The 17661-nt window shown below is 39.4% G+C and overlaps 1 protein-coding gene across 3 annotated transcripts in view; it reads right to left on the bottom strand.

Moving 5' to 3' along the window:
• Positions 1–340: 340 nt before the first annotated feature.
• The window catches only part of ADK (adenosine kinase), a 269224-nt gene continuing 251903 nt past the window's right edge, over positions 341–17661 (bottom strand). For all 3 annotated transcript variants that reach the window (XM_052678245.1, XM_052678247.1, XM_052678246.1), the window contains one exon: positions 341–1461. In XM_052678245.1, the coding sequence (XP_052534205.1) occupies positions 1337–1461 (125 nt within the window). In that variant the 3' untranslated portion in view covers positions 341–1336. The remainder of the gene's footprint in view (positions 1462–17661) is intronic.

The following is a 17661-nucleotide window of genomic DNA, read 5'->3' as shown; positions in this document are numbered from 1 at the left end:
GTGCTCTTTGTGGTACACCAACACTGTAACAAGCAGTTCCTGTGTGTTGCTTGTTCAGTGCTCTGTAGTAAAATGTGAAACCTGACTGCAGTGACTTATCATTCTACAACAAATCCTAGCCATCAATTTTTCATCTTCCCTGTGGTACGAACACCACATTGATGTTATTTCTTTCTTTCCTTAGTGCAGAGCTCACTCTTGAACATCCACATGGATGCAGAAAGCCATGGCTGAAAAGCAGAGATCTAACACACACTGTGGGTCAGGCTCCTGTTTCCTGCTCTCGTTTCAGTAAGACAGTTGAGGAATGACATATATACAACAGTACAAAGCTGGGAACTACTGTATGACAATTTTTTATTTATCAGTATCAAATTACATAGCAAAGTAATGAACGCAGTGTCAGATCACCTCTTTGAATACTGTAAATACAAACAAAATCCACCATATTGATAATTACGCAAAGTAAATTAAAAGTTTAAAAATGTGCGTTTCAGAGATTCCATTTGGCATGTCCTGTCAATATATCCTGCATAAGTATTTCTGTACCTCATTTTCACCACGTGTACCTTAATTAAATACAGCCTCTATAAAGCTCGCACTGAGGAGATAGGATCTAGCCATACGTTATGCTCATCATCAGCTCGTGCCTCTGCCCTGAAATCCCTGAAAGTACCTATCTGCATGCTCACCTGGCAGCCCAGCGTGAGGTCACAGTACAGCGACCACAGAGCATCAGACCCACACTCACTGACATCAGCACGATCATGCCCTTAAGTTCTGACAAATAGCTATTTGCTTCCATGGTGGCTGGGCTGGATGTGATGGCCAGATCTTGTACACTCAGACACTGAAGGAAATTCTTGGGACGCTCACACTGCTCTTAACGCTACTGTGACCCCACTATACAGAAAGAACTATTCCTGGTTTATATGGTTATGTCACAAATACAGTCAGGTCTGTTCATTTCAAGTAAGTTGAGTAGGATTCGGACACAGATAAAACTAGATAATTCATTATTTTACTGGTGTTAGTCAGCAGTGTCATTTACACAGGACTTCCTTTTAGACTGTGTCAATAGAAAAATTTTTCCAGGCGGATACAAGAATCAGCTTCACTTAGCACAGTTTCCAAAAGTTAAGACTAGTGAGACATGGTAGTGGCACAGAAAGGAAAACATCATAGAAATATATATTTCATTTAAAATGAAACGAACAGAAGTACAGAAGCGTTGATGCAGGTAATTGGAAAGGTGAGGACAAGGAAGGAGGAACAATTTAGGCAGCGATCCCACGGCAATATGAGAGTTACTCTTGATCCCTCCAGTTCACCGGTATCAGTGGAAGTCAGGCTTCTCTGGGAAGGTGCAACCTGAACGCTTGATAATGACGCTGGCTGCATAGTGCCCAGCTCGGATGCACTCGGTCACCGGCCGGTCATACACAAGCTGCGAGAGGAAGCCTACAAGTGAAGAGGGACACAGAAAAAAAGGACAGAATGGTTAGGTTTTTGAAGTGTACCAGCTTGTCGTGGAGCAGGGCACTCAGATACTGGCCTGACTGTATGTACCTGGGTACATATAGCGCTGTGCTTAAGTGAGCTGAGGAGTTAGGGTGCTGCTGCTGTCATTTCTACCTGAAGTCTCCAGTTGGTAGCTTCAAGTAAATCAATGATCATCAAGACTGATCTTTTTAGACACCTGAAGCGGATTTACTAGAGTTCTTGCTCTTTTCCAGAGAGAATCCTGATTCCTCAAATATCATTTCAAAAACACAGCAGCAGTTTTCCCTGCTGAAGAGAGCTCCTTCTGTTCCTGCCGGCTTCAGCTCCAGCCCTACATCATTGTCACTGGTGCAGGCTTTTCTCAAAAGAAGGGAAAAGCACATAACAAACGTTATCTCTATTAACAGTTAAAGGGGTTCATAGTGAAGACAGAGAAAATGTTACCTGTCAAAGAATATTAGATATCATCTGTTGCCCTTGGTCACAGGAAATTTAACCCAAGGCTGCCAAAGGAGCAGACAACTCTTGCCATGTTGAGATACCCAAACCAACAGCGATCCACAGAGAGCCAAGCACCTCTCACAATCACAGCCCTTAGCTAACTGCTTTACTCAACAAAACCCCTAGCATCCATGGTTTAGAAAACCAGAAAACTGCTGTTTTGAATGCCAGACTACATCTTCAACTGAATATAAGCAAATAGAGTATTAAAAAGGAGATTATTCAGAGGTACTTGGAAAAGTTAAGTACAAGTGGCACCAGAAGCTTTATGGATTGAGTCCGTTATCTCTGAAACATTTTGTCTTGGCCGCAACTTTTGTGATCAAAAGCATGACTGAACTTGTGGCAGAGGTGAAGTATATTTTTAAAATATAGGTTTTCAAGATGTGAGAGGTAAACTGAGTTTCTTATTATTTAAAGCTCCACTCTGTCATTCTAGAGGTAATATTTTATTCACTTTTATCCTGTTTTTTAATATCTTTCAGATGTTTCCCCCTTCTCCATCCAATCACTGAAGGAAAGTGAGATTTGAGTAGGAAAATCTGAGCTGAAACATGTTCCTTTTAAAGCTTTCATCCACCATTTCAAGTTCCTGTGTCATGCTCTGGCAGGTCTTGGGCTTGCACAGTCCAAATCTAGCCTTGAAACTATGTAGCTCATAAGGACCAATTTTTTACATGACGGGTTTTGATTCAAAGCTATGTTTTACCAGCTTTATTTCCATAGTGTCAAGTACACTTCCTCTGATCACCTTGGTTGCTGCTGGAATAAAGACTCTACATTAAACTGTGATGCTCCCCTTTAAGCCATGCTCCTTTTCTAAATATTTCCTTCAGAGTGGAACATTAGGGCATATTTTTAGAATATGATAAAAATAAACTATCCAATACAATAACGTTGGTTCCTTGAAGATAAAAAATCATGCAAATAATGAAAAATAATGTTACAGATTGATCAGGGCTAAACCTGCTGAGCAACAGGTCATTTTTATGGATTACCAAGTTCTTCCACGGCTGATGGTAAAAAAGAAGCCAAGCTGATAACACAGTTTTCTCTGAACTGCACTGAAAGAGAGAAGAGGCTGGAGCTTTGCTTAAAACTGATAAACCTATAAATCAAATACTTTTTATTGGAATGGAAGAAAGCATAGAAAATAGGTGTTTTAGGTGACAACTAGGAAAAAAAATGTACTTTTCTGACATTGATATTTTTCCAGAGAAACTTGAACTACATATAAGATGGAATTTCACAGATATTGACCGACATTAACTGGAGAAATATGACTGCTTTGCCAACAACTGTTAAGTCCGTAAACACAAGTGGAGAAGACAGCATTATTTCAGTATACAAAGATGAGAATCTGAAATAGGAAGAAATTGTGCTGTGAGTGCTATCACTGGCGGCAGTCAGGGGATGACAGACAACACAACTGTGGCAGGATGGTCCAGCTGTAATGGTTGGGTAACAGTCGAGAAATTCAAACAGCATGCCTGGCAGAAATCAGGACGTTTCTGAATAACGAGATGGAAATGGTCTGCTCTCCATTAAATTAACATGCATTCATAGAGAAAACTTTCTTGGATGTGCAGAGAATGTCAATCATCACATTTAAACTGCCTGGGAGGCAGTAGCTTGCCAGTGTGCTTCTGGGTGGTTAAAACTTCAGAGCAAGTTGTAACCGTATGTAAAATAAGGCTGTTAAGACAGTCCGTTTCTGACTCAGTAAGTACAGAAGATGCACTGGGCAGGCCTCCAAAGGCAAACACTCTGCTAGGCTTTGTGCAGAGCATGAGTTCAGAGAGCGGTTTACACACAGCTGTCCTCTGTGCTTATAATCAAGGTATCAAACATACATGAAGAAGAGGAAATACCAAGGAGCAAAGGACCGTAAAACATGAATTACTTTTCAATATCAAATAGACTGAGACTGTCACCACCTCCCAGGTTCACAGTAGTTTCAAGCTAGTATAAATTTTTTGTCTTCAATGAAGCTACTTCTTATTTATTCTGACCTATGAGAAAGAATCAGGTGGAAAAAAATTCTGTTCTAATTGGGGATAGAAATGAGTGATCTCTGTGATTTCAGAGTGGCAGAAAAATGACATTAAGTGCAGCTGTCATATATGAGGTATGTAGAAACTGCTGTGGGGAGTTTGCCCTCAAACCATTCTCTTGTCTGTTGAGTTTCTCTTAAAGGTACCTATTTCATAGATGAAATAGAAAAAGCAGTATCTGACACGATATTGCATCGAATGACAATACAAACACACCACAAAAACAGTTCAACATCACATACTAAGACTAGGCAGTTGGCAAAGCAGACCCCAAGGGAGCACCCAAAAGCACTGTTGTTTGAGCAGAGAAACAAAGAGCCCTATCAGGTTGCCTGTTTCAGCAGAAGAATGCTCTTTTTAGTCAAAAGCAACATGGTCAGAATGTAATTTATAGTTCTTCTCCAGAGTATAAGGTACTCTTATGCAAACCCCCTGAGTCACAGTCTCAAGGCATGGATTCAGGTCTCCTAGTTCCAGTAGTGCCCCATCTGTTTTTCACCACCCTTCTGTGGTGCTAAGTGTATCCTGGCATTCTGTCCAAATGAGCCAGATCAGTTTGAACTGGTTAACAGGTCTCTGCTAACCTGGCTGATTTGAACTGAAACACTCAAACAGCTCTACCAGCGAGCAGAGCGGCAGAGGGAAGATAATAGGTGGTTGATGGCTGTAGTCTCTTCAAGGAGGTGTGACTGGAAATGCAAGAAGATAAGTGAACATGGCTACAGACTTACTGCACTCTCCTACAGGCAGAAAAGGCAGCACTGATTCTGTATCATGGGTCTCACAGAACTACATAGTGGTTCATATAGTGGCACATATATCATAGTGGCTCAGCAACTATTTTAATTTATGTCATGGCCAGAACTAGTTCCCAGCTATAACCGGAATGGAGTGCAAAAAGTAGTAATATACTTTGGCTATGGAAGGCCTCACTTCAAATACTTTACCAAAGCAACTTCAGGAGATACTGTCTACCATCTTCCAATTGCAGCTGTTCTGCACCAGCATTTCCACACTGCTGAAGCTGTTCACAGTATTACGTGCATTATATACTGCACTCTTCACATCACAACACAAAGAAACTCAAGGGTTTCCCACTTATCTGCCTCCTGCCCAGACGTCCTAAGTGTTCAAAGTAAGAGACATAGCAGCTGCAGGACACCTTGCAGACCACCACACTGCAATTAGCCATACTGGTAAGCTCTTGGAGCAGGCCGAGACGCCTTTTGGCTCCCACAGACACAGACAGCCAAGTAACCACTTTGTACCTATACCCAATAAGAACTTCTGAGGAACTGTGTCCAATCCATCCCATGAAATACATTACTTCTTAGAAAGTCAAGTCAACTTGACCTTACAGTAAACCTTACAGTGCTACAAAACCTTAAAATAAAATGTATTCACATTCCCAGATGATACACGTGATTGCAAGACACCAATAGATATTTTTGGCCCATAATTATTTATTTTCTTTTCAGTAGAGAAAGGATCTCCAAAATCACTTTCCTCTGAAAAGAGTAACTGAAATAATTGAGAGTTAATCTTTGTTATCTGCAGCATCTTTTGCTACATATGCTCGAGGACGGTGTTTACAATGTTAGGTCTGCAAACAGAATGGAGAACAGAAAAGTCGAGTTGTTTCCTTCCTTTTTGTGCTCACCATCAAATTAACAGCTCTGCAAGCCAAGTGCCAAAAGTGGTGCTTGAGCCTCAGAATCCACACCCAAAACAAGGCCCTTGCTGAAACCAGCTCAAATTTCTTTGGCCATGTCAATACAACTCTGAAAAGACACAGTGAAACAGTGCACCCACTGACACAAAAGGTGTTGTCCTTGCTTTGTAACTTTTTAGAGAGGAGTAGCACTTTAAAATCATTAATGAAGAAATAAGTTCACTTCCTCGCGGCCAGCAAAGTAGTCATTTCAGGGGCAATTTCACTGAAATGCGATTTCTCTGCACGTTTTGTTTCCTGATTATCAGTGGTGACTCTGAATGAACGCCTAGTGCTAGTGCAGTTGGATGGAAATGTAGGAGTCCAATAGCTGTTTTTTTTAAAACAGTTCTGGTCTGCTTCAGAAATGGTTTAACAACACTTAAAAACAGATCATATTGAAGCCAAATGTTTCATTTCAAATTGTACACTTGACAATTAATTTTAATGACTGTTAATTACTAATGCTGGCTGGAAATCCGTTTATAGCCTCCGACATACAGATTCCCCACTATTAGTCTTTCTGCAGCCTCTTTCACAATTCCAAACTTTATAAAATGCTCAAGGAAATAATAACGTAATTTTTTAAATACAAGAGAAAAAAAGCAGGAAAAATGCCATGATCAAATGTATTAATTATAAACAATCACAACCTGACCCTGACTTAGAGGCCATCAAAGAATGCTTGCTACAGGATGTTCCCAGACAATCCTCTCCGTTCAGGTGAACCCTGAAGGACCCCATGTTAGCTCAGCCATTCATATGCAGAAAAGTCCCAGTCCCAGATCATGAGCAACAGAGCTATCTCCTCTTTCCTGTATTTAAAGTTTCTACTGCTTGATCTCTGAATGACCTTTTTAAGATGGGGTTATCCCACTGCAGAGGACAGCTGTAAGCACCTTTTTACACTCTTGTTTGTGTACAGCATTTATCACAGTTGCTTGAATGTTCTTCTATTTTTTAGTGATCCTAGCAGCTTTCCAGGCCATCAGCGTGGGAAGATGCAGTTTTCAAGAAACATTACCTTGGTAATTTAAAGTCTTGTAGCTGATATGACTGCGGGTTGGTTTTTTTTTTTTCTTTTCCTTTTTCGGATGTCTTTTACTGCTTTTGGAGTGGATGAATGTTGTGGAGCACCATGAGTCTGGTCAGCTGTAATTAGGTGGTTAGCAACGCTGGTGCCAAGAGCCAACCAGCCAGCCTAGATTTTGTAAAAGATGTTGGCATCAGACGATTCCGCAATGTAGTCACTGAACGACTGTACGTCAACATGCTGAGGTTTCTCCTTTTTTAATTTTGTGGCAGATGGTGCATATTACAGCCAAGAACTGTGGTAAGCCAGAGGCACTGCCCATTGCTATCGCACCAAATGCTGGCTATTTTAAACGGAAACATTTTTGATTAAGGGTGAGATTTGGCTCCTGTTTTCATGTATTTTGGCACTGTGGTCTCAACCTTTAGACTTCTGGTATAGAAGACAAACATAAGCATCTTCAAGAACATGATACTTCTTTCAATCTTCATACGCCTAAGTCATCTCCTGATATAGCAGAAGATGTATTCCACATATGCACATTCGTGCTATTAAATTCAACAAGTACAAACAAGTGCACAAAGTAAAGCATCTTTCCTTTTCATTTAAAATGAGATGGCTCTATGCTTCTGCACAGCCGCATTGCCAGCCTAATTACAGCAGAGTGAAGAAAGGTTACCAACCCTTTCAGAAAAGCAGTCATTTAAGATGTATATCTAACAAGTGGCAACCTTGAAATCTCACTCTCGCTGGAAAGAACATTAGAAAAGCCTTCCCAAGTATACCACGGGAGGAAAGTTTTAATAAAAACTAATTAAACTACAAAAATCCCAAGTGATTAACTGATTTTAGGGGCTAAATTTCTGGCAATTCTAATTATCCTCTTGTGGCTTCACTTAGCGTTTCACAACCATGACAGATGACAATGAAAAGCTGCAGTTAAATTCATCCTCCCTGACACCATGCTAAGCACTGGCTTCTCCCTCTCCAAGTAAAATCAATACCATGTTTGAGTAAACACATTTACAGCTTTATTAGGATGTCTCGCTTGTTCTGTAACAGCTACTTGAAGCTGTGGTAACAAATCGACTCAACTCAGTTAAACCTAGAGAGCTGAGTAAGAGGCTCATCGATAAGGTTGTTATAAAAATAAACTGCAGGGGATCAGAAAGCTGGAACAAATAGCCTGGTAAATGTCAATATTTTTACTTCCAGAGAATGACAAAACCATGAGATCACGAATAAAATGTTTTGAAAGTCTATATCTACTCTATTTATAAAATGGTCACATGCTAAATTGGAGATGCACTTCACTGTCTGTGCACTTCACTTAAACTTATTTTCTAACCACTAATCACCAACATGAATCTCAAAGCAAACACTCATTCAAGAAAAGCAGCCAGTATTGCTGTTGCTGCCTCTATCCTTCTTGTTTTCTTTATATTTATGGATATATTTTGAGTGTGCTCCGTTCCTGTCAGGACCTCTTGGATGGATCCATGCTTTTCTTTCTCTGAGTTCACACAGTCACCTATGGACACATGCAAATAATGCAACTTTGCATTTACTGGAAGACTGTAAGGGAAAAGAGGGTACTCATATCATTTTAGCAGCCATTTCAGGACTGGAGAAGAAGTGCTGAATACACAAAACAAAAAAGATCCCGGATCCTCACGTTTTAAAGCATTACATATGGAAAAAGTTAAGGCAAGATTCCTGAAAAGAATGTAACAATCAAAAAATAAAACTCCACTATATCCCTGTTACTCCATTAGCAATAAATTACTCAAGGCTGAACATTTTTATTGCACTGCATATGATTGCCACTGCTGGACTTTCTGGGCCAGCTCACAGCAGGTTATACGGTAAGGTGCAATCGTACTTCCAGGACCTATAAAGAGGCTTGGTCCCATCAGAGACTGTATGAGAGGAAAAATTATTGTTTCTTTGATGTCTTTGTGCAAGTATGAGTGACTGCAGCTCCACAACACTTTGGTCCTGAAGGCTGTGCAAAGGATGGGAGAAAACTTAGACCTCCCTAGTGAGACTGATGGAAGTTTTCCCATTGACTTCAACTTCTCAGCATATGCTTTGACTGAGTAATTCCATTCTCTGTGGAAGAACAACTCATAGTCAGAGGAGAGGCTGAAGTGTTTGATACTGTGACACCCTTCACATTAACCATCCTCCGTGGGCTCCAATTACAATCTGTGCTGCATATAACTTCTGTTAAAAGTCCCCAGTGCAACTCATTGACTGGGAGCAGAATCATTTAATTTGACAATATTCTCCAAGAAAGATGTGATAGTGAAAACTGATATAACAAAGTTATAACTTCTGATGGTCCTATTCTTCATTTTTAAACCCAGAAGATAAACCCAGAAGATAAACTTTGGCAAAATTCTTCTGGATCAGAATCTGGTGCTTTCGGGCTTGATTCCAACAGCCAGGATTAGGTGGAAAACATTTGATAAAACAAAAACAAAACAAAAATTCCCCTAAGCTTGCAAAGAATAATCCAAGAGTGCATGTGTGCCAAATCATAATGCAGGTATTTTCATTGGAAATGTCCAATCATCTGAGAAAAAAAACCACCCAACTTTTTAGGCTGATATTTCTCTCTACTTTTTCTAGAAGCTTCCCTTAGAAAGTTTTCTGGAAATGTTCTTCAAAAACTAAAATCCTCCTTAGCTATTTTTGAGTCATAAGAATGAAAAAAACTTTTTTTCCTCTTTTCATTAATACCTCAGGACTGATACATTTTCTGAGCTTCAGAGCAGATTCTCAGTATTGACACTGAATGATGCAGATTACTACACCCACAAATCAGGATAAAAAAATAAAATTTCACTTCTTCAACATAGAAGTAATGAAGTCCTAAGCATAACAAAATGGAACTGTTAATCTCTATTCAGTTTTTAACATTGCTTGGGAGCATGATGCTCTGTCATATGTTCATGTACAGAAATGGCTATGTGAATGTAACCTCGTGGCTGAAATTCCTATGCAAAAAGCTAGAAATTTTGGGCTGTATTTGCAGAGCACTGTAAGTCAGTAAGGATTTATTTGCAGGTATACTTCCACACCATCAAGCCAAGCAGTTTGAAAGAGAATCAGAAAGCAAGAACCAATGCAGCAGAAATTACTTGGCAGTGAGATAGTCTATGAATTCCTTAATTTTGGGGGGCTAAAAGTCTACCACAGCGTCATATTCACACGCCTCCTATTCTACAGAACATCACAGAATCACAGAATCACAGAATCACCCGGGTTGGAAGGGACCTCAAGGATCATGTAGTTCCAACCCCCCTGCCTAGCAGGGCCACCAAACGTACACATTCAGATCAGGTTGCCCAGGACCCCGTCCAACATGGCCTTGAACACATCCGAGGACGGGGCATCCACAACCTCCCTGGGCAGCCCGTTCCAGGGCCTAACTACTCTCCTTGTGAAGAACTTCCCCCTAACATCCAACCTAAATCTTCCCTCCCTCAACTTGGATCCATTTCCCCTAGTCCTGCTATTGTCAGCCCTTCTGAAGAGTTTACTCTCCTCCTGGGTGTAGGTTCCCTTCAGGTATTGATAGGCTGCAATGAGGTCACCCCACAGCCTTCTCTTCTCCAGGCTGAACAAGCCCAACTCCCTCAGCCTGTCCTCATAGGGGAGGTGCTCCAGCCCCCTGATCATCTTAGTCGCCCTCCTCTGGACCCTCTGGACATCACTTAGTAACTTCTGTCTATCTAAATATCTGCTGAAGTCCTGAATTGATACTACTCATTCACTGACCACTAATAACAGTAACATCCTTTTAGGTGTGGTAAGAGATCAGCGTCAAACAAACCTGGATGTGCTGCTACTACCACTGCTTACAACTGGGACCACGTTTTTTAATCTTCTTTTTATTGCAAACTTGCCATGCTCCCCCCTCACGTATGAGCCCATCTCAGTGTGGGAAAAGTGAACAAACTATGGGAGAAGTTATTATGATATCTAATAATAGAAGAAGTCACAGTGCAAAAGAAGTGAATGAGCACATCCCTAGCCAACATCACACCTTGAGAATGCCTTTATGATCATTGTGGCAGTCTCTGTAGCACCAAACCAATTCACTTCAGATGTGAAAAAGATAACAGTGTGTTTTCAGTGTATTTTTACATTTTGTTGCGTGTTGTGTTTCCTGCAAATATCGCATCAGCTTAATCTGACACATCATTTCTTAGGGGATTGCTTCCTGCCCTGACTCCCAGGGGAATGTTCTTGATGATCCAATCTGACGAGTGCCTCTGTCTCTACTCAGAATACATTAAAATAACACAAAAATATTACCAACAGTCTGAGAGCGAGGCAATAATAACTCATTAAAGTAATTTCTAACCTTCCACATGAACATTTTATTTATCATTACATGATTCTCTAATATATGACACGTTAACATAAAACAAAATGTTATGAGGATAGGGATAGTAGGCATGACAAAATATTTTTAATGGCAATCATTTGCTTTGAGGTGTTAAGTCAATTTGTCAAAAATTGGAACCTTTTATTTGGTTTTAAAATCTATTTTTAATGTAGTGGACTTGTTTTGAAAATGTGCACAGCCAATTCAATGCTTGCATATCACAAAGCCTGTCCAGAATGACTCTGAATTTGTGGTGAGGGAAATTAGGCCTTTTAAAACCTCAAATATTAATCACCTTGCTGCATACTGAGACTGCCTTAACACTGGTGTTGTCACTGACAGGAAAAGAGACACAGCAGCTAGATGGATAGGGTCCTCTGCACTCTAGTCAGAAAGTTCTGAGAGTTTTTATTTCCATTCACTGATCCTTTTGAAGGGATCTCTCCTTTCTTCTGAAAAAAATAAACGTCAGCAAATATACTACCATTTTGCCTTACAGTAACTCTGCTACATATTTTTCTGGATTGTCTTAATATTGTATAAATAAAAATGGGAAGTACTATATTACTATAGGTTACTATATTTTGATAAAAAAAAAAATAATAATAAACTTACTAAGATGAACAGTCAGCAATCTGCGGAATAGTAGCAACTGGAGAAACCTTAAATGGATTGGATCACAACTACACTGGGACAACATTTGTTACCAGAGGCACATATAATGCCAACACAAAAGAATGCCTTACTTCCAATGAAATAATTCTGAATGGACTTGGTAAAAATTAAGTAAGGGATTAAACAGAAAACAGGAATATTCCTTGTTTTTCCTGAGTGGCATTCATTTTTCTGGTTTTGCTCAAGTACCTGCAATTTAAACTGTGACAAATATTTAATTTGTGCCAGAATAAAAGCTGAAAGTACTAGCAACCAGCTACAGTATTGATCAGAATAATGAAGCGCCTCTAGCTGAGACTGAACAAAGTCAGCCAGGAAAATGTAATCTGGTCATCTTCTAGTTTGTCAAAAATCAATTACAGAGATAACATGGCCACCTAATAGCCTAGGTTTAGAAGTGACGTTTGCCTGAGAGAGTTAAGGATGCCACCAGAACACGCAGGAGGTAAGTCATGAACATGTTGTCAAGATTTCCCCTAGCAAGCAGAGATTGATGCCCTATCTGAGCTCAGCTATTATACTCATGTATGCTGTTTATAAAACAGGAGTATTAAAAGATGGGCAAAATGGGCTGTCAGTCAAAATGCTGCTGACATTAAGAAGGTATTTTTATTTCAAAGCTTCATATCTCATGAGCCATGATCTCTGTAGCAACAGGATTGCTCAGAGGCAATTAGCCACCCATGCTGTATAAATGAAGACTAACAGAGTGCTGATTTCTGCTAAAACATTTATCTTTACTTCAAAGAAAAGACAAAACAATTCAAAAGTATCCCCTCGCCTCAGTTCTCATGAAGATAAATGTTATAACAGAAATAAACCACAAGTTACATGTACATGCATATTTAATTGCTATCATACACACATACACAAAGGCCTCACTCCCAACTGGCAAATAAAATTGCATCTCGTGGCTCTGGAGCTATCTGAAGATACTACTTGACAGCAGTGACATTTTATCCACTGTATTTCTCTCTATCAAATGTGATTAAAAGTGATGACAACTTCCTAAGGTATCTTAAACACGTACAAAAACCCCTATACAAATTAAGACCAATGTAAGTAGATTAATAGCTTCTCATATCATCCTCCTGCTGTTCATTAAAGAATAACTCCTAGTTCTTTGATCTCCTATTACAACCAATCTAGAACATTTTGGAGGTGCTGAGTATCAGAAAGAAGGCAGCACTTACAACAGAGATTCATACAGAGATAAAAAGATAACAAGAAAGAGGAGTATTTCATCTGCTGTGTTTCTGGTAAAAACAGATTCTTTCGTAGTCTTAGATTGTCCTATAAAATCCATTAAGAGCTTGCTTTTTTATACAGTAGCAAGCTTACTCATAATTCAGCATTCTGACAAACCACTCCAACCACCTGTCTCTGCTGACTGCGTTATCAGATCTTTTTGTCATGTTTAGCACTCCTGGTATAGCCATATAGCATCCATGAGAATGTTTCCCATTTCTCACACACATGCACATGTCACTATCTGCACAACCCTTTACTTGTAATACATAAGAGACTTATTAAACACAGCCATGAACACAGCCCATCTTTGCTCTATATCAGATTTATCGTGAGAAGATGGAATTGCCACGGTATCAGCTTCATTTTTTAATTTAGTCAGCTTCTGCTCTTTAACCAACACAGCCCACAGAGGATGACTGAGGGTGGACTTTCAGAGAAGCAGGAAATGGCACCTGGGTCCTTAATGTCCTGTAGGAACATCTGGAGGCCACTGATTCCAGCCCATGGCTTAAAGCAGAGCCAGTTCAGATCATGTTAGATGCCATCAAGATGATTTCTTTTTAATTTTCAATATTCTTGGATTCCTTCCATAAATGATGGATTCTGTGGAATAACAATAGTGGATACAATTCTCTTTCCATTTTTATCACTATTATATTTGTTTAAATGCACTGGCTTCAGTGAAGACATTCCAAGCTCTGGAGTGCTTGGAAAACAGAAACTAAGCTTTTTTAAAAAAGGTTTCTTGGATCAACCTTATAAGGAGAGCAGTAGTGATAAGCTATTATTTTGTGCACTGCAGATTCTTTACAAGTCCACGTTTTCTGGTACGGCATTTTTATAAACGTATGTATGCATTTGTATATATTTGAAGACTGTTTTCCTTTAAGGATAATATTTTAACATTTCAATGATGTAGAAATATGTCAGATATTACTTAACTCTGAAGTCAAAGCTGGCTGTCACTTTATAGACAATCATTAGCTCTTACCTCACAAAAGCAGACTAAAATTGGAACTATGTGAAGATCTTTAGGCAAACTCAGAGGAGTCCAAGCTCTTTATCTAATTTGGAGAGGCATTTAGATTAAGATGGACAAATATCGTTCAGGATTAACTTCACATTAAAGATGAAGGAATGACTTTAGCCAGATCGGTGATAGAAACGTAAACAAAAGGAGAGGAATATCTCCACAAGGACTCCAAAGAGAAGATGAGGATGCCATGAGGCACACTTACTCAAAAATACATACAGAAGGAGAGGTCTGCTTCTGTTGCTCTCCCTGCTTAATCTCAGAGTCATTTCCTGACAGTTGAAACAGAAGATGGCCACCTCATCAGAATCACACTAGGTTTCACAAAAGATAGAAAACTGCCACTTCTGTCTGGGCATCAGAAAAATTCTCAATGCAGCTTTCAAACTATAGAAAACAGCTTTATAACATTGCTTTATACAGGAAAGATGTCAATGGGATTCTTAAATTGACAAGTGGTTTGAGCTGTTGACTCAGTGTTAATACCAACAGAGGCAAATTGCTAGTGGCTTGTATTTGGCACCTTATAATGTTTGATGAAGAGCTCCTTATATCTTGGGATTTCTTCTCCTTGAGAATGGTATAGTATCTTTATAGCATGATGACAAGTAATATATACTTGTGATCATTCTGTCACTGCTTCATTACACTACTTGACAATGATTTGTGGTTACACTTCATACTCTAGCACTTTTCATGCAGTATAGAACCAAGTCATGGTAGATTACCAAGTCAATATTTCTATTGGCAGAACCTGAAAAAACATTGATTTAAACCTTCTATTCATTTATTATGAATTCTTGATCCAATTCTTCTTAGTGGCAGAGATTTTGCAGGGAACATTGACAGCAACTATCAGAAAAGATTCTTGCTGCTTTCATTGGTTACGGGCAGTGACAACGAGAAGTCCCAACAGAAGGCAGACCTTACTATGGCTCAAGAGAGAAGGAAGGCATAGGGAAAGCATAAGATGGTAAAACTGCCTGTATTTCAATCTGTTTGCTGCCATTAAATATGCTTTGATTAACATTGTTGCAGAGGTTCAAAATGGGGCTGACTAGCAATAAATAAATGATAATTTAATGAGTAGCAGAATGTTCCACAAACTCTAGAAAATAAGGCTGTAATTTCATTACGAGGACTTTTGTGTCATAAGCCATGGCAGCAAAGCTCAAGTGATTTGTCAATGTCCTCAGAACCCAGAGGTGGATTTGCAACTTTAATTTATAGGTTCCTCAGGGATTTATAACTGAAAAATCTGTGGCACCCCTGAAATTCACAGGAGGTGCTGCGACACTACAAAGTAAATCTTTATTGCTTAAACTCCTAAAATGTAGCAGTGCTGTTGGAAACCAATAAAGGCAGCGCTCTGTTAGCATTGTTTGGAGAAGAATTTTTAGCACAAAGCTACCTGCAGCAGTTTTAAAATCCAATTTCTCATGCATGCACTGCACCAGCCTGAATGGCAAGTGACTTGATGCCTATAGAGGCAAGGATCTTAGAGATATTCCTGATGCCAACTTAATAAAATCACATTTCAACTGAAGAATGTAGTTTGTTTTTTGTTGCTATCAGTTGGAGTGAGATCTTTCTCCTCGGAGGCCAGCAGCTTCGAGTACTGAACTGATAAATCAACTCACAAGTGACCAGAAACTTTGTCTTTTCCATGACTTAAGGTTAAATGACTGTCAATAGTTAGATAGGTTCTAGGGAAAAAAAAAAAAAAACACCACAAAACACACCAGATTTCTTATTTCTCACTCACACAGAGAATATGCATGACTTGCCAAGTTGGCATAATTGTTCAGATGGAATTTCCTTACAGTCTACACCTCTGGAAGAGTGGGCCTCAGTGGAAGACCCTCCAAAATATGATAAAGTCTAACAAACCTGACCTCTTAATGTAAAATAAATCCTGCTTGATGAGGTTAGTTCTCATTATATTCCACATTTCCCTCTCAGCCAACATACTTTGCTCCAACAAAACCATTATTCATTATATTAACATACCTGTCACATGCCATGAGACTCTTGTTCTCTACTGCTTGAATAAGGAACTAAATATCTGGGAGAGTATGGTGTAACAACCAGTGCATTTTTGAATTAAGAAATGAACTTTGAAACGCTTTTACTACAAGGGTAACAAAATCAAAATATGATATGTTGCCTAGGTAGGAACAGTTTGATAAATACCTCAATCTAAGACCGAAACTAGGAAAGCACTGAAGAGAATATAGCCTTTCCGTTATAAAAGTTCCATCAGGACAATAAAATTGCATCTGGCTTGATGCTAGAATCAACAGAAGATACACGTTAGGTAGTATTGCCCACGTTATTGTGTAGGGTTTTCTTTAAAGAGACAGTAAAGAACTTTTCCTGTTGCAAGTACATGCTTTGAAAACACATGAAAAGTGTGATACAGAAAAAATACAGACATTCCCCCCAAATGAAACACAGACCAAATCAAAGCCTACTCAGTTCAGTGTGCCATTTCCTACATATGGGAAGGAAAATGAAATGACTCCATGAAGAAGGAGACCACAGTATGTAAGAGTAGAGTCAGCTGTGTATCCAGACTGTTATGACTCCCAAATCTTCCATCTGGACTAAACTCAGGAAAATCTGTTCTCTGAGGAGAATAAATGACCAATTTATTATTTATGTGGTGACAGAGGAGAACTAAGAACCTAATGGAAGAACTGTATTTAAAAGCTCACACTGGTTTCTGAGTCATAGCAGAATGAAATATGGTTTCAGAAGAACCTAAGCTCACACACTGATGCTCAGGTATAGATCTAACTGCAGTGAGGTTCCAGACAGTCTTGCAACTCCCATTCCAGCGGGAAAAGTAGCTGTGGTCTGCCATAACCCAGTGAGATGAGTGGCAGAATGGAATAACACCATGCTACACTGCACTATACTGCATACAAAAAGCACCTGAGGCTTCAGTGCTATTATAGGGGAACTAAGGAAAAGAGCATGTGCCCATAAATGATAATAGAGAACCTCTGTCATAATTCCTCCCTACTGAAGGTAGGGAGGTATAGCAACTGAAGGTTGTTGCTATATCCAGACATGTTAACTCACTAGTCTTAGGACGGCAAAGGGAAGTTGATGTTTTAGAAGAGTTACTCTTTTCCATTTCTTCCCATTTAAATTCAGCATTATCCACATTGTGACCCTTCGAACTGCTGAAATCCACTGCTGGACACTTAGTGAAAGGAATCTCACAACTGAACCAAGCCTGATAGGGTATGTCTGAACTTTTTATCCCGCTGATGGAAGGCAGCAGTTGGAATAGGTCTGGTTTGCCTTATATCATCCAGTTTATCCAGTATACTCTGAACAATTACTGAAGCCAGTGTTTATAGCTCTTTTACCAGCTGTGGAAGTACCAAGTAAAAGGATATAATTTAAAGAGAAATGGTTTTGAGAGACCAGGCATTTCTTAAAGCCTAATTAGTTGTAATTCTCTTCCTGCAGCTAAATCAGGAAAGAACA

This window comes from Tympanuchus pallidicinctus, unplaced genomic scaffold, assembly GCF_026119805.1.
Source record: "Tympanuchus pallidicinctus isolate F22 unplaced genomic scaffold, pur_lepc_1.0 scaffold16, whole genome shotgun sequence".
NCBI classification, from domain to species: Eukaryota; Metazoa; Chordata; class Aves; order Galliformes; family Phasianidae; genus Tympanuchus; species Tympanuchus pallidicinctus.
This window is presented reverse-complemented; position numbering and strand designations above follow the sequence as displayed.